Source organism: Anneissia japonica, unplaced genomic scaffold (assembly GCF_011630105.1).
Source record: "Anneissia japonica isolate Jap-2015-1 unplaced genomic scaffold, ASM1163010v1 scaffold522_len1101056_cov227, whole genome shotgun sequence".
Lineage (NCBI taxonomy): Eukaryota > Metazoa > Echinodermata > Crinoidea > Comatulida > Comatulidae > Anneissia > Anneissia japonica.
The window spans coordinates 904,565-924,644 of record NW_022756123.1 but is presented as its reverse complement, the minus strand read 5'-3'; the positions used below and the strand labels follow the sequence as shown (position 1 = coordinate 924,644).

Here is a 20,080-nt window from a genome sequence, read left to right as displayed (position 1 = left end):
TATAATACTGTAGAATACTGCGCGTTTTGAGCTATAGACAAAGACAAAACTAATAAAAAGAAGTCGTGTTAATGCAATGATGATTATGTATATTTGGCCGGAAAAATAAAAATAGCTTCCGACGCCCATGGTATGATTGTTCATAATGGTTATCAACATTATGATTGTTCATAATGGTTATCAATATTATGATTGTTCATAATGGTTATCAATATTTTTAATTGGTTTAACTTTCCTCCTAACAGTGTTCCAAGATGTCCATGTGATGATTTTTATTGGTTTTGGATTTCTGATGACATTTTTGAAGAGATATGGGTTTGGCAGCATTTCATTCAATTTCTTGATCTCTGCATTTGTGATTCAGTGGGCAACAATCATGGAAGCTTTCTTCTGGCTTGAAGATGGAAAATTTCATGTTGGTGCAGAACAGTAAGTACCTGGTAACATTGAATACTGCCTGTGGTAAAACTATAAAAAATAAAAATTACATACTCTTTGTGACCATCCTGGAACAAAAAATTGTTGCCTGTTCAAGCATCTAACAGCAGTACATGGTTTTGAGTAAAAGGGTATGCTCACACACACGGCGTAAGGCTGGCGTAGCATAGGCCTTTGTGTGTGAACTAGGCAGTGGTGTTACTTACACCACTCGCAACACCACCTCCGTGGCATTATTAATGCTACCTGCAGACCCCAGATTAGTTAACGCCACGTCGGAGCTAATGCCAGTGATGTTTGAAGAGATTGACCAATCACGATTACAATAGATTAGTTACTTTCCTACCTTTCCTGTGCTCTCTATAAATGAAATGGTAAAGGATTCATTTTCCATTGCATTTACTTAGTTTACTATGTATATTATGATTTCTTGATTGTGTTTTGTAAGATATTTTAACCTATTTCGACTGTCTAAACCTGCAACACTAACAATTGTTCCACAATCCCAGCTAAAAAATCAGAAGTAAAATTGTTCATACAGTAATCCTTATAAGTTCACATCCAACAATTCACAGATTTAAAAGTTTATGATGCACTGTAAATATTTTATTACAGTTAAGAACCCATACATTATTTAAAACTAAAAACTATTCCCCCCATAAGCCTATATTACTACTAGTGTAATGCCATCGTTAATATAGCGAACGTCGTTTGTGTGAACACTTTGGAATTTTAATCTGTGGATTAGTAACTTACGCTGGAGCCTTATGCTGTGTGTGTGAACATACCCATAGGCTTTAAAACCAACCCAATGACATAACCTTCTACGCCTATAGTTATCAAACATGAGGTGATTGTCAGGATGACAGCTGTCAGGGGATAAGCATAATAGTACCATAACACTTCAAGGGAATGGAGAGGCCTGGGAAGAGGGGGTATGAAAAATAAGAATGCGGAACTATAAATCCCTTTCCAATAAAAACTTAATGGTAATTTTTACTATTTTAACCCACTTAGATATATATAATTTTTTTTTAGTATTCTGGATACTCAGACCGTATTTTTACTGTTCATCCCTGAGGTCCAGGGGTTTAGCCAGAAAAACGAAATATGCCTCCCAAAATTGAAGCCAGTGGGAGTGGCCCTGATCGGGCCACGCCCCCTCCCAAACATAAGAGAAAAACGTAGAAAATTATGATCTTTAGAGGGAATTTAAAGGTGTTTAAATGTTGGAATTTTGTCTTCAAAGGAATAGTGTTGAATTAGCTATCACAAATATATTTCAGTTATTGATATACTGTATTGCACACAGCTATGGTTACTCACATAATGTTTCTAGGCTATGCAGATGCTTCTTCATCTCTCGCCTTAGTCTAGTGTAAATTCTACTCTAGGTCCTCCGAATCGCGAGAAGGCCTAGACCTGCTGTATTTTGTTGACTAATAAAATTTAACTTGTGATGTTAACAACAAATCTTTTTTAAGGTATTTCATGAATTAATTATCCAAAGAGTTACAAACACCAACAATATTATGTCGGGAAACCGAAACTCAAGTAATTGTATTTGCATTCGAACCAGGCCCATATAGGCTAGGCCGAGTTGATCAGGCCAAGCGTCTAAGCCGTCACGGTAAAAGTGGCCGTCCTAAATAATTTTTGACCGTCCGGCTGGATGGCTCGCTGGCTAGCTAAGCCTATGCTGAGGTCCAGGGTATTTGGAACTTAGTGCCCCCCAACCCCACCAGCCTACACCCATGTGTTGCTACTGGTTATTTGAGAGATGTTCTGTCTTACTCTAGGATGCTGACAGCCGATTTTGCTGCGGCGGCCGTTCTGATATCCTTTGGAGCACTACTTGGTAAAGTGTCACCACTTCAGCTCATCGTCATGGCCTTTTTTGAGATAATCTTCTTTACGATCAACTTGTACCTCGGCCTAGATCATATTAAGGTAAATTACAGCATACCATTCTTGTACCAATGTAGGGTCACATTGGTTGTGATAGATTCAGGGCCAGATTAACATAGGGACTTTTGGGGTGCCAGCCCCAGGCCCACAGGCCTAAATAGGCCCCCAAACCCCCGGAAAAATCACGGAAAATCTGGTTTTATGTTTTAGCCACAGAATATTTAGGCCCACTTGCAATTATAGCCCCAGGCCCCACAGCCATTTAATCTGGATAGATTTCAGCTAGCTGATAACTTATTCATTCCTCTAATCTTTTCGATCTGAATTCATTCATATTAAACACACACACACAAAAGGCAAAAAGAAAAAAAAACAGTCAAGGAATCATTGAAAGGCCAATTTTACTAATGATGAATGAACCATGAAATCTCACATGACACATTTTAAGGCGTCAAAAAAAATAGATCGCAACTTTGGACCATTAAGTTTTTTCAGATGATCAATCATAATACAAATGAATGCCATTTACGATGTGACGTGATGATGATCGCCGAATCGGCGCTTTGTTTACTATCATTGAAGGCGTAGGCCATGTACAACCATGGAGGAAATATATTAATTTCAGCTTTGTACGTTACATTGTAATGTAAAGATTTTGCAAAATAAGCTTTAATATAAAGACTGTAAGCTAATTTAGACGTAAACAGTGTATATTATTATTAGTAACCATCGTACGCTGACAAGTGTACATGCTGTTACTCTGCTGAGGCCTAGTCCGTCGGGCCTAGAGTAGGAAAATATAGGAAGTGCTCAAAATTTGTTAGTGTTGCCCAATATGTCATACTATACGATGTTTGTATTACATAAACAGGATGGCTCTGACTGTTATACCGAGTCTAGTCATCAGCTCTACTCACACTTCAGTGGACTTCTCCAGTGGGTGGGGCTTATACTAATATTTTAAACCGTCATTTTTAATATTTATAAACCAAAAATTAAAAATATTTTATTACCACTCATTTGTTAAACATATGTAATACTTCAATAAATCAGCAACTTAAAAAGCATAATTTTAATTGGACTTTAATCGAAAGGGAATAATTTGCATCTTTGACATAAATTCTGTTCAAAATCAATTAATTCATAGGTTTTGGATGTGGGTGGCTCAATGTTTGTTCATACTTTTGGTGCTTACTTTGGCCTCACTGTCTCAAGAGTTTTGTACAATAAAGCAGCTGCAGGTAATGAGAAGGAAGGGTCTGTGTATCACTCTGATCTCTTCTCAATGATTGGTGAGTACAGTATTATCAAAGAGTATAGAATTGCAAGAGGCCCGACTATCCTTATTTTGCATGCACAAAATGTACTACCACAAGATAGGAGGCGCCCTATTAAAATATGAAAGATGTGTTCTATAGATGCAGCACAAGTTCGATACAAATGCCTTTAGATTCTTTTGTACAGTAGGATGCTCTCTAGTTTGTGTTCTTTTGAAATAGGATTTTCTTTAACCCCAAAACTTCAACCATGAAATTTAACTCTTATATACAGCGCAATACCCCATTTTGCTAAATATTTATGAATAATGCAGCAAATGATAAGGCAAGACTTTTTCTATACCTTGTTTAGTGAACCTGCCGACTCCAAAAATTCATAATTTCAAATAAAAATAAAATTTTCGGCCAATTAGGGCACCTATCACCACGAAAATTGGAAATTTAAAAAAAAAAGTTTTTCTTTATTTTTATTACGCCCTCCGCTGTATTGAAATCTCTAAAGATAAGATATGTATATATTCTTCCTAATTATATAAATATATAAAATGTGATGCAAAATCATAAAAGTGCTGCAAACTCGCACCGTGCTGTATTGAGAAACAAGCCTCAATAGCCAGAATAGTGCGTAGAATGTGAATTTTGTGTAAATTGCGTTTTTGTGTAATAAATAAAGTATAACTTTTAATCTTACTATTCCTGAAGGTAAAATTTAGCCATTTTCGAATGGGAATTAGTGAAAAATGAATAGAAACCTGCCGAAAATAAATGCTTTTTTCTCAAAACTTGATTTAAGAAAGCTGATAAAGTGATAATTGTTCAAACGGTCATAACTTTGCTTCCAATTGATTGAGTTCATTTAACTGTCATTTTAAAGTAAATGATATGCTCTATGCTATTATAACAAAAAGTCATTTTAGCCTGAGGATGAGTTTACAGCCCTTTTATAATCTTGGGTCACAAATTTAATTTTTGTTTTCTCCTCCGTCTGGATGTTTTTTGCAAAACTATTTGCTAAATAAGAAAACAAAATTTTATGTTAATTTTTATTCCGCTCTCCTCCGATGATTTAAAAAAAAAGTAGTGCGCAAAACAAGAAATAAAAAAATGTCTCGCCTAAAAAGGTGACAGGAAAGCAGCTTTATTTTTTTATACAAATCTCTAGTGCCAATTTATTTAAGTGCCCATTCTTGTTATATGTTCTTTATATATGTTACTAGGCAACTTCTTTCTAAGCATGTTAATTTGTTGTGTTCAATTAGGAACTATTTTCTTGTGGATGTTCTGGCCAAGCTTTAACGCAGCCCTTGCACAAGGTGATGATCGTTACCGAGCTGTTCTCAACACGTACTACTCATTAGCTGCTTGCTGTGTAACAACTTTCATTGTTTCGCACTTTGTCCAGAAGGAAGGCAAATTCAATATGGTATGCTTATTTTTTTTGTCAAGAAGCAAAAATCAAATATATTTACAATTTATAAGAATAAGAATTATGAATTTTTTTACTCACAAATCTGCAAATCACAGGTAACATAAAACTTGATGGTGCTGGTAAGTCTTTTTTAAAGTTTAAAGATGTGCTGCTGTGTAGAGCTAAAAACATTAACATGAAAGTCAGTATCTGAAATTGAATACCTAGTATTTGTAGATTATGACTATTTCATTTGAAATTACATGTAGAATGATATTAAGACTTAATTGCCAAATATTGTTGATACATTCAGTAAATAATACTGATTTTTACCATAAACACGTACATATGCTGGTAATCAATTGAAAGACTTCTGTAGTAAACATTCTGTAAGTAGGTAAAAAAATCCCTCTTTTTTTATTTTGTTTACATTAATAGTGGAAAATGTAAAAAAAATGTATTCCTTTTATGAGCTATTCAAAGAATTCTTGAGGATGTTTCAAAATTTCATGACAGGTGGTACATGTTAAAGGTTGAACTCCTTCAGTTAAACTAAATTTACAGTTAAAAAATGACAATATAAATTAAGTTTTGTCTTGTAATATGGATATTGCTTTTCTGGTAGGAGTTAAAAGTTATTCCTTTGCTTTGTTTTTTAATTAAACAGACTGTACAGTAGGCATGCATGGTATATTTTGTTGAATCAGGGAGTCGGTTGAATTTATTTTGACTTTTTGTAAATTGGTAGAATTTTTTAACCTACGTTTTACTTTAGGCTCTGCGGTTTGGTGATGGTACGTTTAGATCTAGGGTCTGTTTTAGGTGAACAATAGACTTAAGATATCTAGATGCTAAAGCATTCAAAGATATACAAAGACATTTTCTGATTATTTGTTAACAATATACCTCTTTATCCAATACTCTCTTAAAAATCATCTATTCCGAACAATTAAAGTTCAATGCTCTCTACAGTGCAAAAATAGAAATACATTAGGACTCTATCCTTCAGGTCATAAGGCCATGAATATAAAATATTTCAGACTTGTGAATCAAATTTATGTACCTTTCTTCCCAGCATAAATATTGACAAAACCTAGAAATAACATAAAAATGAAAGATTCATAATAGGAACTGAAAAACAGATAGCCTATAAACCTAATTCTTTAAATATTTGTAGAATAAAAAAAAAGTCTTCCATACAGTGCAAGAATGTTTTGAGTCAATAAACACAACAAACAATGGGTCATGCCACAAATTTTAACAATAAAGTATTCTAAAAATGACCTAGTTTAACCATGGAGGTATTATGAGATCACTCGAAAAAGCTACGTGCACGCAGCACTGTGCAAGTGAACTTAGAACAAAGCTGCCGCAGCGCGTGAAGAACGTTTGCGCGATGCCTTTGAAGTCTGATGTGTTCCCTGCCACCAAATGCTCATCAGGCTTAGTTTACCAAAAAATTGAACATGGCGAAATGGAGAGCACGTAATTTTCTCAATGCGCACTACTTACAGTCAATCACTATGGCTGCGCAATCGTTTACACAATTAAGCTAATACATTGATCTTTCAAGAAATACCATACATAATAATATTTTCCAAAAAAAAAAGTTTCGAATTTAATGAAACCTTTACATCAGCTTTAAAAGTATCGTATATTTCAACTTGAATTTCAATAAATTGGATAAAACTCGATAATTGTACTTTTAACAGATATCGATTAAGGAGTGATGGAGGATTATAATAAACTAAGTCATTTTAGGGTTAACGAGGGTTAACTATTCGAAAATTCAATCCAAAATCAGAGTAATTTTCAGTTTTATGCTGCCTTAGCTTTATTCGAACCAAAAAATCTTTAGACAAAATTATAATGAACACAGAAGTAATTTTAACAGAAATATTTTACGGAATCTGTTCCTGAAAAATATACAAATAATAACATATTAAAAGTCCAAAAAAATCCAATCAGGGGAACATTATTCATTATAAAGATATTTAATGGGTTAAAATCAAACGCTTTATTGCACAACTGCTGTGCTGAAGCATATAAATGCATGTCGTTGCCAAGTTGTTGCTAACAAAAAATGTGAATTATAGGGTAATACGCCCGCGCGCGATCCAAAGGCGGGGAACACATTGGTTTGTCGCGTCAAAGGGATCTGTTGCCGAGTGATCTAATTCTCAATAATACCTCCATGGTTTAACCCTTTCACTGCTGCAGGTAAATACACCTCCTGTGATGGGCTTTTTTATGAGGAAAAATGGTGATTTTGAAATAAATGCCACTGAAAAATACTAAAACAGGTTATTTTGAAATTCTTTTTGCATGTTGCGGTGGAAAGAAGTTGGCCTATGGGGTGAAAATTGAAATTTGGTATTTTTCATAATTAGGTGGCCGGCCATGTGACCTCTTGGTGGCCATTTTGGAATTTTCTCTTTTTCATAAATTCTGTGAAAACTAAAAAAAAAACTACTTTTCCTACAAGAAATTCTTATGGGATTGTGTTTTTTTTTTTATTCCCCCCCCCCCCCCAACTGGATAATGATGAAGATACATAAAATGAATAAAAACATACATAGTTTGAATTATTTCCATCATTTTATTCAAAAAAAGACACAAATCAATGTTTGTCAGAAGAATCGTGAAAAACATAAAATTTTCAAAAAATCTGGGTTTCCCAAACCCGGAAAAGGTACATCCTGTTGGGCTCCGCCAAAAGTTGTCAGACCCTTCTCTTAATGTGTTTCCTGCTAAAACTTCCAGAATTCACAAATGAACATAATTCTGTTTACAGCCGGCCTCATAACTTTCAGGATTGCAATGCCGTCATAATCAAAGTGGCATTTGTCATGATAAAGCAACTTCCCTGCATGGATTACCTTAAACAGGATATTATTAAATTAGGCTTCATAAGTCCACTTTTCTATTCTAAGGTCCACATTCAGAATGCGACCCTGGCTGGAGGAGTAGCAGTTGGGGCTTCAGCTGACTTGATGATCCACCCTTGGGGTGCCATTCTGATCGGTACTCTGGCTGGAGTCCTGTCCACTGTTGGCTACACTTACTTTACGGTATTGTATAATTATTATTTACTTAATTTATATGTTATTTATTAGAATATGAATTTAAATTGTTAATGGTAAATGAAAATTGTGATTAGGCCCCTGGGGACCAGCATCCGCAGTGCAGTGCTTACCATGATCAATCTACCAGGAGATAATCCCTGCTCTTTTTATACAGTGTACTTTTTATGTGCATGTGTGCTATTATACACACAGGACCAATGCCTTAACTTTCCATATGAAATTTGAGTTAATTAGAGCAAAGTACCTTACCCAAGAACATAAGCTAGAACAACATTGGCAGGTCTTGAACTCAGAAAACAGACAAGTATGATACAACAAGTAGCATGAACCCCTTTCAACGTCCCATACTGTGTGAATTGTACTGGAAAGTACCACTATAACAACTCCCTGACAGTAAATACAGTACTTTGAGTAAGGAGTGCTTTCAAATAAGCACCACATGGTCCAACCAGAAATTGTTTTATTCAATCTTGAACAACTACTGCAGTGCTCATTAAAAATATATTTAATTTTTAATAAATGTTGCAGCACTAAATGTAGAGCAAAAATTATTTGTGTCCATTACATTTTTCTCGCAATTATGTATCTACTGTTCTGTTCTGTAATGTGACTTTTCTGAAAGAGTAAATACAGTCCGCCCTCCAATTCGAGACCACTCTGTGTATCTGAAATTTCAGGTGGTCTCAGGGTTCAGTCTCAAATTAGCAACCACTAAATAGAGACCACAGGATTGAAGTGGTCTCCAAGCAGCATAATTAGACGGTAACCGAACCTGAAACCTCTAAATGAAGGCCGAAGATAAAAGTGGTCTCCAAAAGACAACATGGGACAACCATTCATTTATTTCAAAGAAACTGTTGTTTGCTTCTAAATATTTTTTAGCAACTTGTAGCTGTTTAAAACACATTGAAAAAAATCTGAACAGCATACTGTAATGTAAATATAACATTTACACTTTATTTGACTAAAGTTAGGTTCAGGTATGTAGATGCCCATCCTTTACATAAAGAAAGGTGTAGTGGTATCTAGCCAGATAACACTGAGGGCGCCAAACTATTACACGCAAAGTAGGATACGAGACGAGTTCCTGTAGTTTGTCAGACTAATTTATTTCGTCACTTCGCACCGACCTGGTGACTGAATATAAATGTAAAAAATATAAGATACAATGCAATAATAATAATATTAAAAATTAAAAACAGATCATCAATACAACCTCAATCAATAATAATACTGTACTTTCAATAAAATCTTCACTGAGAAACCATAATATCATGTAAAGAGACTAAACTCTAAACATCAAGTACATACATAAGTTAGTCAGTTACATTTAAGTCATGAAAACTAACTTCATAATTAATACAATCCATAATAAACATGTTACAGTACACAAGTTATGCATAATTCACAATATGCAACATTAAGGTAGAATCATAGAAATTAAAGCATAAGTTATAAAGCTAACTTAATGTTAAAATCATAGCAATTAACCGTGAACATTAATCATAATGTAATAATATACTTAGCAATAATACATAAAACATTGGTCAATGAGCTTACATAAATTATGGCGCAATACAACTGCACACTGAAGCTAGCATCAATACACAGATCTTTCATCAAATGTTATCCTTATCATCAGGATTACAACCGCAATCAGGTATGACAATACTGTACTGTAAACAAATCGTCATTTAAATCAGTGATTTAAATAGTATTAAACTATATCATATGAATAATCATGGTATAATAAAACAGTAATGTTGTAGTGTATTACACAAAATAATAAATTCACACAAAGGAATTACTGTACCAAGATTTAACATCCATCAGCTATACAATGACATATTGTATTTATCAGTAAATGTTATATAACTATGTAAGCTTTAAATACTTAATAACATCATTCATAAGCTATATTATATATTGAATTTATCTCTAAACATTATAATACTGCATAATCATTGTATACAGTATATAGCCACGTATTGTACTATAATAAGAAATAGGCTTAAACCAATATCAGACGTACATCACACCTGCCAAGGCACTGTTTGCCCGGCGGTGAAGAAAAGAACTTAGGCCTAGGCTACAAAATTAATAGCAGTATTTCACAATATAATCTATAAACTTGCATTTATCAAGCATTAAATCACAACATGGCAAGTCTATGTAACAATATAAAACAATCTGATCATCTTAATATAAGAAAATATAGAAACATACCCATAATATTACAGGATTCAAAAACTCAATGAGTAGCCACACATGTTTTTACCTTCAACCGGTACATGCTACTGAATTTAAAACCCACGCGTAAAGGCGAACAGAGGAAAGCTACCCCATAATGCAACTTACAGAAAACATAAACAAAATAATAAAACCGCAAGAGGGCGCTACATACAAAGTGCGAAAATGAGATCGATAACAAAAGGTGTTATTTTCTTTTGTGTTACTTGGCCTTTCCTTATATTCCCAATCTTCAATAAGCAATTCTCCAATGGGTTTGAAAGTTCCTCATGGCCATGATAAAGTGGAGATAGAAGTTCCGTAGCTAGACTCTTTGATAAGGTGGGGGGGGGGGACCAAGTACTGGAAGGGCCATGCCCACTTCAGTACAGCCATTGTTGGAGCTAAATTTGAATGGACCTGCCCCCTCCTCTTTTGGTTACTGGGCTGGATATCCATTTCTTTTCAGATCAAAGCGAATACCAACAGGGAAACACTCAGATGACACTGTTCTTACAAATCTTTGGATGAAACCATTATGTCAGGTGTTCCATCTTGACTAGATTTCCAATATTTTCCCCCAATAACTGTCTATGTTACTATATAAAAAATAATTTTTGCTTTAGTTTTAATTATTTACGTATCTTTGATTTTAGCAGAGGGCCAAACAATTGCCCGGCTACGGGGCCGGGCAATTGAATGGCTGAAGAAGAAAATCAGAAACATAAGGACTGTATCAAAATAGGGATAAGCAGCTGATTCAACAGTTCACTTTTTCAAAAAACTTGAATCTGTTAATTTGATTATATTTTTTAATGTGGTCTTGAATTGGAGGTCATTTTGTCACTTGGTACTTCCATAAATGTGGTCTCATAATTAGAGGGTAAGTTCAGTGTTAAAAGATAGGTGGTCAGTTGATACTTTGAAAAACTGATCTCGAATTAGAGGGGTCTCGGAATTAGAGAGGTTTCATCGAATTTAAGGGCGGGATGTACATTACTGTAAGTAAGTAACAATGATCACAGAACGTTGCAGTAACGGAGTGTCATTCAAAACTTGTAAAAAGAGACACAAGCACCCATGCATTTCATAGGATCAAAAGGTCATTATTCTCTCCTTTTTAAAGAAAATCATAAATCTTCTTTCTATGCACTAACAATTTTAACTAGTTGCATCACAATAATACTTGTATTTCTAAAGGAAGAGAATACAATAAACAAATGGGTGTCTCCAGTGGCCATGACCTCATTCAGATTTAAGTTCAACAAGGTACAGTATCTTGACCCAACTTCTCCAACAATACTCAACATTCCAATCACCAGCACATCCCAGCTAAAAATAGGTTTAAATTTCTGCAATGATAAAAATAATTTTGGGCACTCACTGGCTCTGGCAGGCTATGTCGTACCCCGCGAGAGGCAGTGAGTGCCTGGTATGTTCAAGAGAGCTAAGTTAGGGCTGCACGTATTACAGCAACAAATACAGATTACTATTGTTCAATTCCATTATATCAAATTGAATGTAGCCACCACATTTTCTACCTATATTATTGTGGTATTATTTTTCTTTAATGATCAGCCATGTTTGTCGAGCAAAGCCAAGGTGCATGACACATGTGGTGTTAACAATCTTCACGGGATGCCAGGGGTGTTAGCAGGAGTAATCGCTGCTATCGTTGTAAGCTTTGCTGATGAAGACACCTATGGAGACAGGTTAGGTTGCACCTTGGGCTGATTCATGCTACAGTCTATAAATAATGACAGCAAAAATAAAATTAACAAAAAGCAGTACTACTTTAGCTAGCTCTATATGTTTAGCCTACTTAGAGGATATCTATAAAGACAATTTAATCTTCTGCTGCTGTAAAGACTTGAGATATTTTGGAGTCTTTGTTTTTCTATATCTAGGTTTGGCGCTACTGTATGTAATGCTACAAAAAACCTACATGGAAATATTTGTGATAAGACTATTAGCAACAACCATATATAAAAAGTATGCAGAAGCAATAAAAAACATGGCTGCTATGAGTAGTTGTTAATTATGCTACTCGGTGTTAACTATCATGTTTACAGGGATGCATAATGCACCATCATTGTGACAGACCTGCCTGTACCTGATAGTTTGTGCAATTCCAATAAGTACCATATTTATTGGAGTAAACACCACAGGCGTTTATTGTTCAGAAGGGTTTTTGAGGGGGTGTTTATATGAGGGAGGCATTTATTCAAGGAAGGCGTTTTTTTTTGTTTTTTTTGCTGTAAAATGGACACATGCAGTACTCAAATAAACGCCCCTTAATTTCACTGTACAACACATAATTACCATCAAAATGTGTATTGCGTGATCATAAAGACTTATTGATCCTTTTACAAAAAATGTAATTATACTGGAGTAGAAAATTAATAGAATGTGTTGAAAATACTGCTTCCGTTAGATTTGTTTACAGTAATCATTTATTCGAGGGAGGTGTTCGTTCAAAGTAGGGCTTTTATTCAAATATACTGATATGTGTTTCCATCAACTGTTCAATATTGACTATTTAAAATGTTTCTCAATACGCAGCCTATACGAGCAATTCCCGGCTCTTGCTCCGAAAAACCACACAGCAGCATACACAGAGCTTTCAGCTAGAATTAAGATCGATTTGGTACCAGGGGAGGGGCGTAGTGCCAGCACCCAGGCTGGGTATCAGATGGTGGCCCTCATTGTCACCCTGCTCTTTGCTTTGGTTGGAGGTGTAATTACAGGTGAGAAGTAGGACTAAGACTAGTACCAAAATACTAGGTTTATTTTGGGACTGAGAATATTATTGAAATAATTTTTCAGGGAATACTGTAACTACAAAGATAGTGCGATTGACAACCATGCCTTACATAGAATCATTTTTTATTTTATTTTTGTTGAATAATATATTTTGTTATATAGTAATGTAAAGAAATATGTATATAATACTTTTCACAAACAAATGAGTCATGACTGATGGGTGTGGGTGTACCACCCCTCCTGCTATCATCACCACTGTCCATGAAGTACATTTGTAACTTTACCTACAATATACTGGTACTTGTAGCCATCTGATTTCAGACATTCGGCAGCTATTGACATTATGTTGGCGTTAAAAGACTGCATATTGTGATTTGTGATGAGGGACCCGTGTACAAAACAATTACCAAACACAAAAAATATGGAAAACTGAATGCTTGTATTTAGAGAATTTCATCTGTGAGAAAAATCTTAAAGTATGCAGAGTCTGGATAAACCCAGGACCCTAGATGGACCAGGACCCTGGATAAAACTGGAGTGCAGAAACAGACTTGTTAAGTCTACTGTACATCCTGTCAATTTTAAGTTGTGATAGTACAGTCTGTGACAAAAAAGAAAGAAAAGTTTGGACTCAATTAAATCTTTAAACATTCAATTAACATACTTATTTAAAATTATTTTCAATGAAAATTTAGAGTTTTATATCCCAAAATAATTCCTTACATTTTTTACCAGCCAAAATTATGGTTGTATGCAAGGAGTTAGCAGGCTCGGATCCAAGTGGGGCCCACAAGGCCCGGACCCCCTTTTGGAAAGTAAAAATTTTTTTAAAAGAAAAAAGAAAAATAAATAGAAAAAATTTATCGCCCAAAAGGCCTCAGAGGTTATTTTCGGGCATCTAGAACACAGAAATTTCACCGGACCCCCTAGAGTATTGTTATCTCAATCAGCCCCTTCCGCCTTCCCCACCCCCCTTTTGGACATCTCTGGATCCGCCCCTGATTAGGAACAGTTAGTCCAACACAGATCCTTCACAAAAACTAATCATTTTTGTTACTTTAGGATTTATTCTGAAGTTGCCAATTTGGGATGCTACTGCTGATGATGATCTGTTTGAAGATGAACCCTATTGGGAGGTAAGCTTGCTAAATTTATCAAAACTATCAATAAGAATCAATTGCTTTAAATTAAAAATTAGCTATTAAATATCCAGTATAGTTGTTTATACCTACTAACATTTATCACAATTTATTTCGAAGATAAGAACCTCTAATTTTTTTTTAAATAAATGCTTTTCAAATATAATTTATGATTTAAGGCTTAAAGAGTAGGCCTATAATTTCAAGTATAAATAATAGTATAAATTAATATAATATCATTAATATATATAGCTTGAATTGTTACATTTTGTCTAGGTCTACAGAATGGGCTGATTTTTAAAACATGAATAACAGAAATGAATCTTAATTGACTATAGTGTATATTCCTTCCTTTGACAGCTAGTACTGTATAAGACGTAATACTGTACTAGGTACAATATGTCTACTATGGGTTATAAAAACACACTAAAGTGTGGTTATCATAAACAACTGTTGAAGACTCCATTTTCTCATTAATTAAATCTCTCTACTAACGTTTAACCTTACTTTGACATTAACATGGTAAGCATTCCAATTCCAACAGGTTTTGTGAAGGTGAATAAATTTAATTTTCAAAACAAAATGTGAGAATCAACAAAAAAAGTAAATTTCTGTGATTGCCATGAGAGTTCAATTAAACCAATGAGATAGGAGGGTCTTAAAATACTCCCTCTGAAAAGTGTGAAGCCTGTCCAATAAATTACTGACAAATAATATATCCATTCAAAAGAAATTTATTAGCATCAATAATTGCGTGAATTATTATTCAATAAATTCACAAAATTCAGCACAAGCTAAACTGACCTCTCTTAAAAAGTAATTTATCTCATTCCTACCAAGCACACACCTGATGCAAACCTGTCTCAATTGATAAACAAATATATTAAATTATTGCAGGAAAACATTAAAACTCATAAAAATATTTGCAAGTATTGACCCCAAAATATTTCAATGAATTGGGTAACTGCTTCTAGACAGTTGTAGAATGGGTAGCATATAATGATAAAAGATCAATAGACCTTCCTTAAAGACCCTCCAGTTAATGTCCACCTTTCTGTACCTACCAGATGAATGCCTATCTTTCTCTTTTATATAAATTAATATAGTAGCGGTAGTTGTTTTTTATTTGTTATTAGAATCAAAGCTGCTTAAGACCATGAAACCCAGTCCTAAAATGACCTTTACTTGGAGAGAGACCCATATCGACATAATGAAAGTATTAAGTAGTTTAAATTAATTTGGGATTACTAATAGTAGTCTCAACATTTTCCTGTTTATTCAAGATTTTTTGGGCATAATGTCTAAATCCATTTCATTTAAAGACATTTCAGTTGGCAGATCCCCAATATCAGAGGAAAGCAACATCTAATATCTAGCTCTCTAGTAATATAGGTCTGCAGAGGTTATCCTCTACAAATATGGTTGAATAATACATAGAATAATTGATAACACAACCATCATCTTAGCAACAAATATCCATGTGACCCGGCAACCAATGCTTAGCAAGCGTGCGTGTTGCCCTTTTCTGATTTTTTCCTATAGTATGACACCTTATATTCTCCACAGGGTACAGAGCCATACTACAACCAAGTTCCAAAGAAAGATGAAACAGAAATGCAGCCCTAAAGTTACTTTTAAAAAAAATTCCAGACCATTGCATTTTTATGGAATAAGAAAAATAAACAAACATAATGCAGTACTTAATGATAGAGATAAGGAATTATACACTTACAGTGGTTGTTTTACTTAAAGAAAAGTAAAGAGTTTTAATTATCAAGGTGTATTTTTTTATCAAAGCAAAGACAAGCTCATTGTATATAATGATTTGTGTTATAATTATTAACACAACATGATGCTTTTATTGAGACAAGATGATCATAAATAAGGATTAGGAAATAAGTATTTTTTTTAATAATCTGAAAAATGAAATTAATGTAAATGGTGATTTAGGCCACATAATTATAGTTGTTGCACCCTCTTTATTTTTAAATTTTTCCTAACACAAGATTTCTGCAACATTTGCATGCTGCAGCCAGACATTGGGACAGTTAGGACAGTCCTTCATTATTTTACTCAGAATATTTAGTAAACCTATAGTAAGTTACAGTATGTGAACCATTCTTTAAACATCAACCTTTAGAGAGTGGACCTATTAAAAGTGGATTTATTTTTGCTTAAGATACTGGACCCATCATTTATTTGCAAGGCTTTTTTATATGCAAGGATTTTATCGAGCATTCAATTTCTTCATTTGGAAAATAATAAAGTTATTCTGATTCTGATTGAACCATAGACAATTTCATGTGTATAATCAAGATAATGTGGATTCGTCTTTTAAAATGTGGACAATTTAATTATGTAAAATCTAGATAATGTGGACTCGTCTTTTAAAATGTGGACAATTTAATTATGTAAAATCTAGATAATGTGGATATACGAAGAGAGGACAATTCTAAACTTAAAACTAAATAATGTGGACCCATCTTCCAAAAGTAAATCCATTGGGATTTCTTAAAATCCCAATGCGAACTTGCTATTTCTAAGAGTGAACACACTTTACAGGTTAAAATAAAGAAAATGTGTACTAGTTTTTAAAAAAGTGTACTATAAACTATCATGTATTGTTTCATTATCTGTTTGTTCTGTACTATTGTATAATTTTAAATACATATTCACTAGCATTGTTCAGGCCTAGAATCACTTGGATAGTCATTGCTTATCTGATGGTTGCATTTCTGTGGGATTTTCTGTGTTTTGCCTCATAAGTAAAAAGAAGAGGTTGGACAAGAAACATATTTTAAGTCCAATGGCATATACATACACTTTGTTTACATTTACAAATTCCTTGCAGCATTGAGGGATAAGGATCTAGGAGGGATGATTATTTATTTATTTATTTTATTTATTTATTTACGTTTATTTACCCAGGGTAGTCCGAAACAGTTAAAACACTGATTTCCATTGGGGCCCTTCATTTAAAGCACATGGTCGTAACTGGTTATATTTTCTTCCACACTTTCTAATTCTAACCTATTTTTTGTCTCCGCTTCCTTTCAGGATGTTGAAAAAGAACCGATGGTTAAACAAGCAGATAAAAAAGAACAAAATCAATCAGAAATCAAATTGTAGTGTCCAACAACAGTTATCATGCATTTCTTGTCATGTAATCTTGTCATAAAAATAATGTGATTTGGTTATCATAAAAGTCAATTGGGGAAAAAATAGTTTAAATACAATTATGCAACATTTTCAAAATAGTTTTAATTGCGTAACCTTGATTAATGAGTAAAATTATGGTATAAAGTTCTTCCATTTCTAGCACCTACCATTATTTAAGCAAACAATATATTTTTACAATGTTGAGAATGACCTTGAGAAGGCATTAAGACTCAGTAATAACATGAGAATATTGTCCAATATATTTTTATTTTTCGGAAAATTGTTATCACTGGTTTTACTATTCAATAATGTACAGTATTTTGTATGTAGGCTATACTAAGTTTGGAGTGCCTAACTTTTTTTCTTTATGGAACACTCATCAGGACCATTTAGTAATAATGGTGGATACAGTAGTACCTCATACAATCAAAGGTGTGTGTGCTTACATCTTTCTATGTAATGCAAGATTCCTTATGAGAATGATGGTAGCAAGAGGCAACATTTTTTTATAATTGAATCATAAGAAAAAGTAAAAATTATTTTGCCAAATACAAACAAAAATATTTCTCATACCATCCAACATTCTTTAAAAAAAATTATTCATGAGGCAACACCTTGAAAATCCTATGCAAATGCAAACATCCTATTAATCAATGAGTATTTTTGTTTACCTAGACCTATGTAGATATGGTTGTATACATGTGTGGCCATTTTTATAAATAGAACAAGGGCATCATCTTCCTTGGATGATCCACCTATGTGGCCTAATGTCATTCATATTAATATATATTAATAGGCCTTCAAATAGATTCAATGTGAAAAAAGCCCTTGTTTAATGATTTTTGGCTTTGTGCATGTCTCATCTACATGTATTTCGAACAAATATTGGTATTGCAACATGCCATTTCAGGGACGAAGAATCAATAGATTGCAGTAATAAAAAAAAACTATCAATTGAGGTGGCATAAAAAGAAGGAACGGATAGGATGAGAAACTAAGTTCTTTATCTGGCTTTAGTCTACATTATAAATATCACAATTGCATATTTAATGCCTTGGAATTGAAGCAAAGACCATATATAACAAGAAAATGCACACTTCAAATCTGTAAAATCTTCTAAATGAATTATGGGAATGTAATTACAGCGCCCTATGTAAAAAGGAAGGCCCAAAAATGACCTTTTATGAGGGACGCGCAGTGATCATACTTGAAACGAACTTAAGCACATGTGTGTAGGAACAACACATGGAGAGCAGTTCTCTATAAAAATATAAAGCCTTTCTGAACTTTAGTGGGTGCTTTATCTGATACAAATTTCCAGTGCATAGTTTTCAAAAGCACAACCTTTCTATATATGTTTTTTGGTTGATAATGGTATATAATATTTGTGTTATACTCTATAATCATAATTAATTTTTAATTATATTGCTCTGTTATATATGTGGATGGCTACAAGTCTTGTATTCTATGTGGTTTTTAAAATTTTAAATCAACTATATTACAAAGACAATAACCTGTGGTGACTGTTCATGTCAAATGGCATTTTATTTAACTGATATTTTATACGAAGGTTTCATAATTTTGATCAGAAAGACGAGACTTTTATTACACCTTGTTTTATGAACCTATTGCCCAGATAATGAAAATTGTGATGAATAAAAATATATTTTATTTTTTATCTGTAAGCATGCACCATTCACTCTTAAAAATACTTTATCAAATTTTATTTTAATTCTCTTCTCCAGATGCTTTTGGCCTAACCATTTTGCTAAAAAGGTATAAAAAGTCTCACTGATATATTATGTTACACATAAGTACATATACAAATTACACATAAGTATGGATATAAATATAAACTCTAAAATTTCTGTGAAATTATTTTAAAAGTTTTTGGAATATATATTGGTAAGATAATTTTGAGCCAAATATGAATGTAGTGAATTTGGTAAATGATTTTCTTTTTATTAATCCATTAATTTAGTTTTAAATTGTTTTAGGGCATGACAAATTTTTCCAATAATTAATCTGTGAACTTCGTTTTTAACTTGTGTTATGGTATAATGATAAATAATCCTGAGTAGTGCAAAGAGTAGTTTCCATATGGACAAGCAGTAGTTAAAGAGTTTCAGCATGTTATCTATTGTAGTTGTACTAAGACTTCATTAAAACCTTGATATTTTGTATTTTAAGTCTGTTCTTGTCTTTAATATTAAAGTTGGTAGTAAGGTACTATAATCATTCTCACTTAGCACCACCATTATCAGTAGCACCTGCACAACCATCCTCATCCTGCAAACAACCACCTCCACCATCTAGTAATTTGTGAACATACTAATAACAATTTAAGTTTATTCCATGAAGGTTTGTATGGCAGGTACATATTAATAACATCCAACTTCAAGTGGTTTGTTGTATCAGTGCTTTCTCATTAATTTTCTTTAAAAAGCCGTTCTAAATTATATAAATTAGGCAATTCAATATATTTTTGAGCTTATTAAATTTATAGTACATCTTTAAATACATAGTTACAAAGCAAGTACTTTAAATGCTGAATTCAGTTCAATTTAATTGAATTAATGAGTACCTCAAAACAAACACTTTTCATTCCTACAATGAAACAAAGAGGGTAAGCCAACTAAATCATTCTTGACTAAACCAAGTTTAGTGCCAAGG

General features: G+C 33.5%; 1 protein-coding gene across 3 annotated transcripts in view; it reads left to right on the top strand.

Annotated features, from left to right (window-relative positions):
• LOC117124016 (ammonium transporter Rh type B-like) overlaps positions 1–19,596 on the top strand; it is a 32,981-nt gene extending 13,385 nt beyond the window's left edge. For 2 of the 3 annotated variants that reach the window (XM_033270134.1, XM_033270136.1), the window contains 9 exons: positions 246–429; positions 2,238–2,388; positions 3,494–3,638; positions 4,883–5,046; positions 7,965–9,130; positions 10,552–12,058; positions 12,909–13,093; positions 14,172–14,245; positions 17,306–19,596. In XM_033270134.1, the coding sequence (XP_033126025.1) occupies positions 246–429; positions 2,238–2,388; positions 3,494–3,638; positions 4,883–5,046; positions 7,965–8,147 (827 nt within the window). In that variant the 3' untranslated portion in view covers positions 8,148–9,130; positions 10,552–12,058; positions 12,909–13,093; positions 14,172–14,245; positions 17,306–19,596. Of the gene's footprint in view, positions 1–245; positions 430–2,237; positions 2,389–3,493; positions 3,639–4,882; positions 5,047–7,964; positions 9,131–10,551; positions 12,059–12,908; positions 13,094–14,171; positions 14,246–15,814 lie in introns of all 3 variants that reach the window. The other variant, XM_033270135.1, reaches the window with a different exon arrangement.
• The last annotated feature ends 484 nt before the right edge of the window (positions 19,597–20,080 follow it).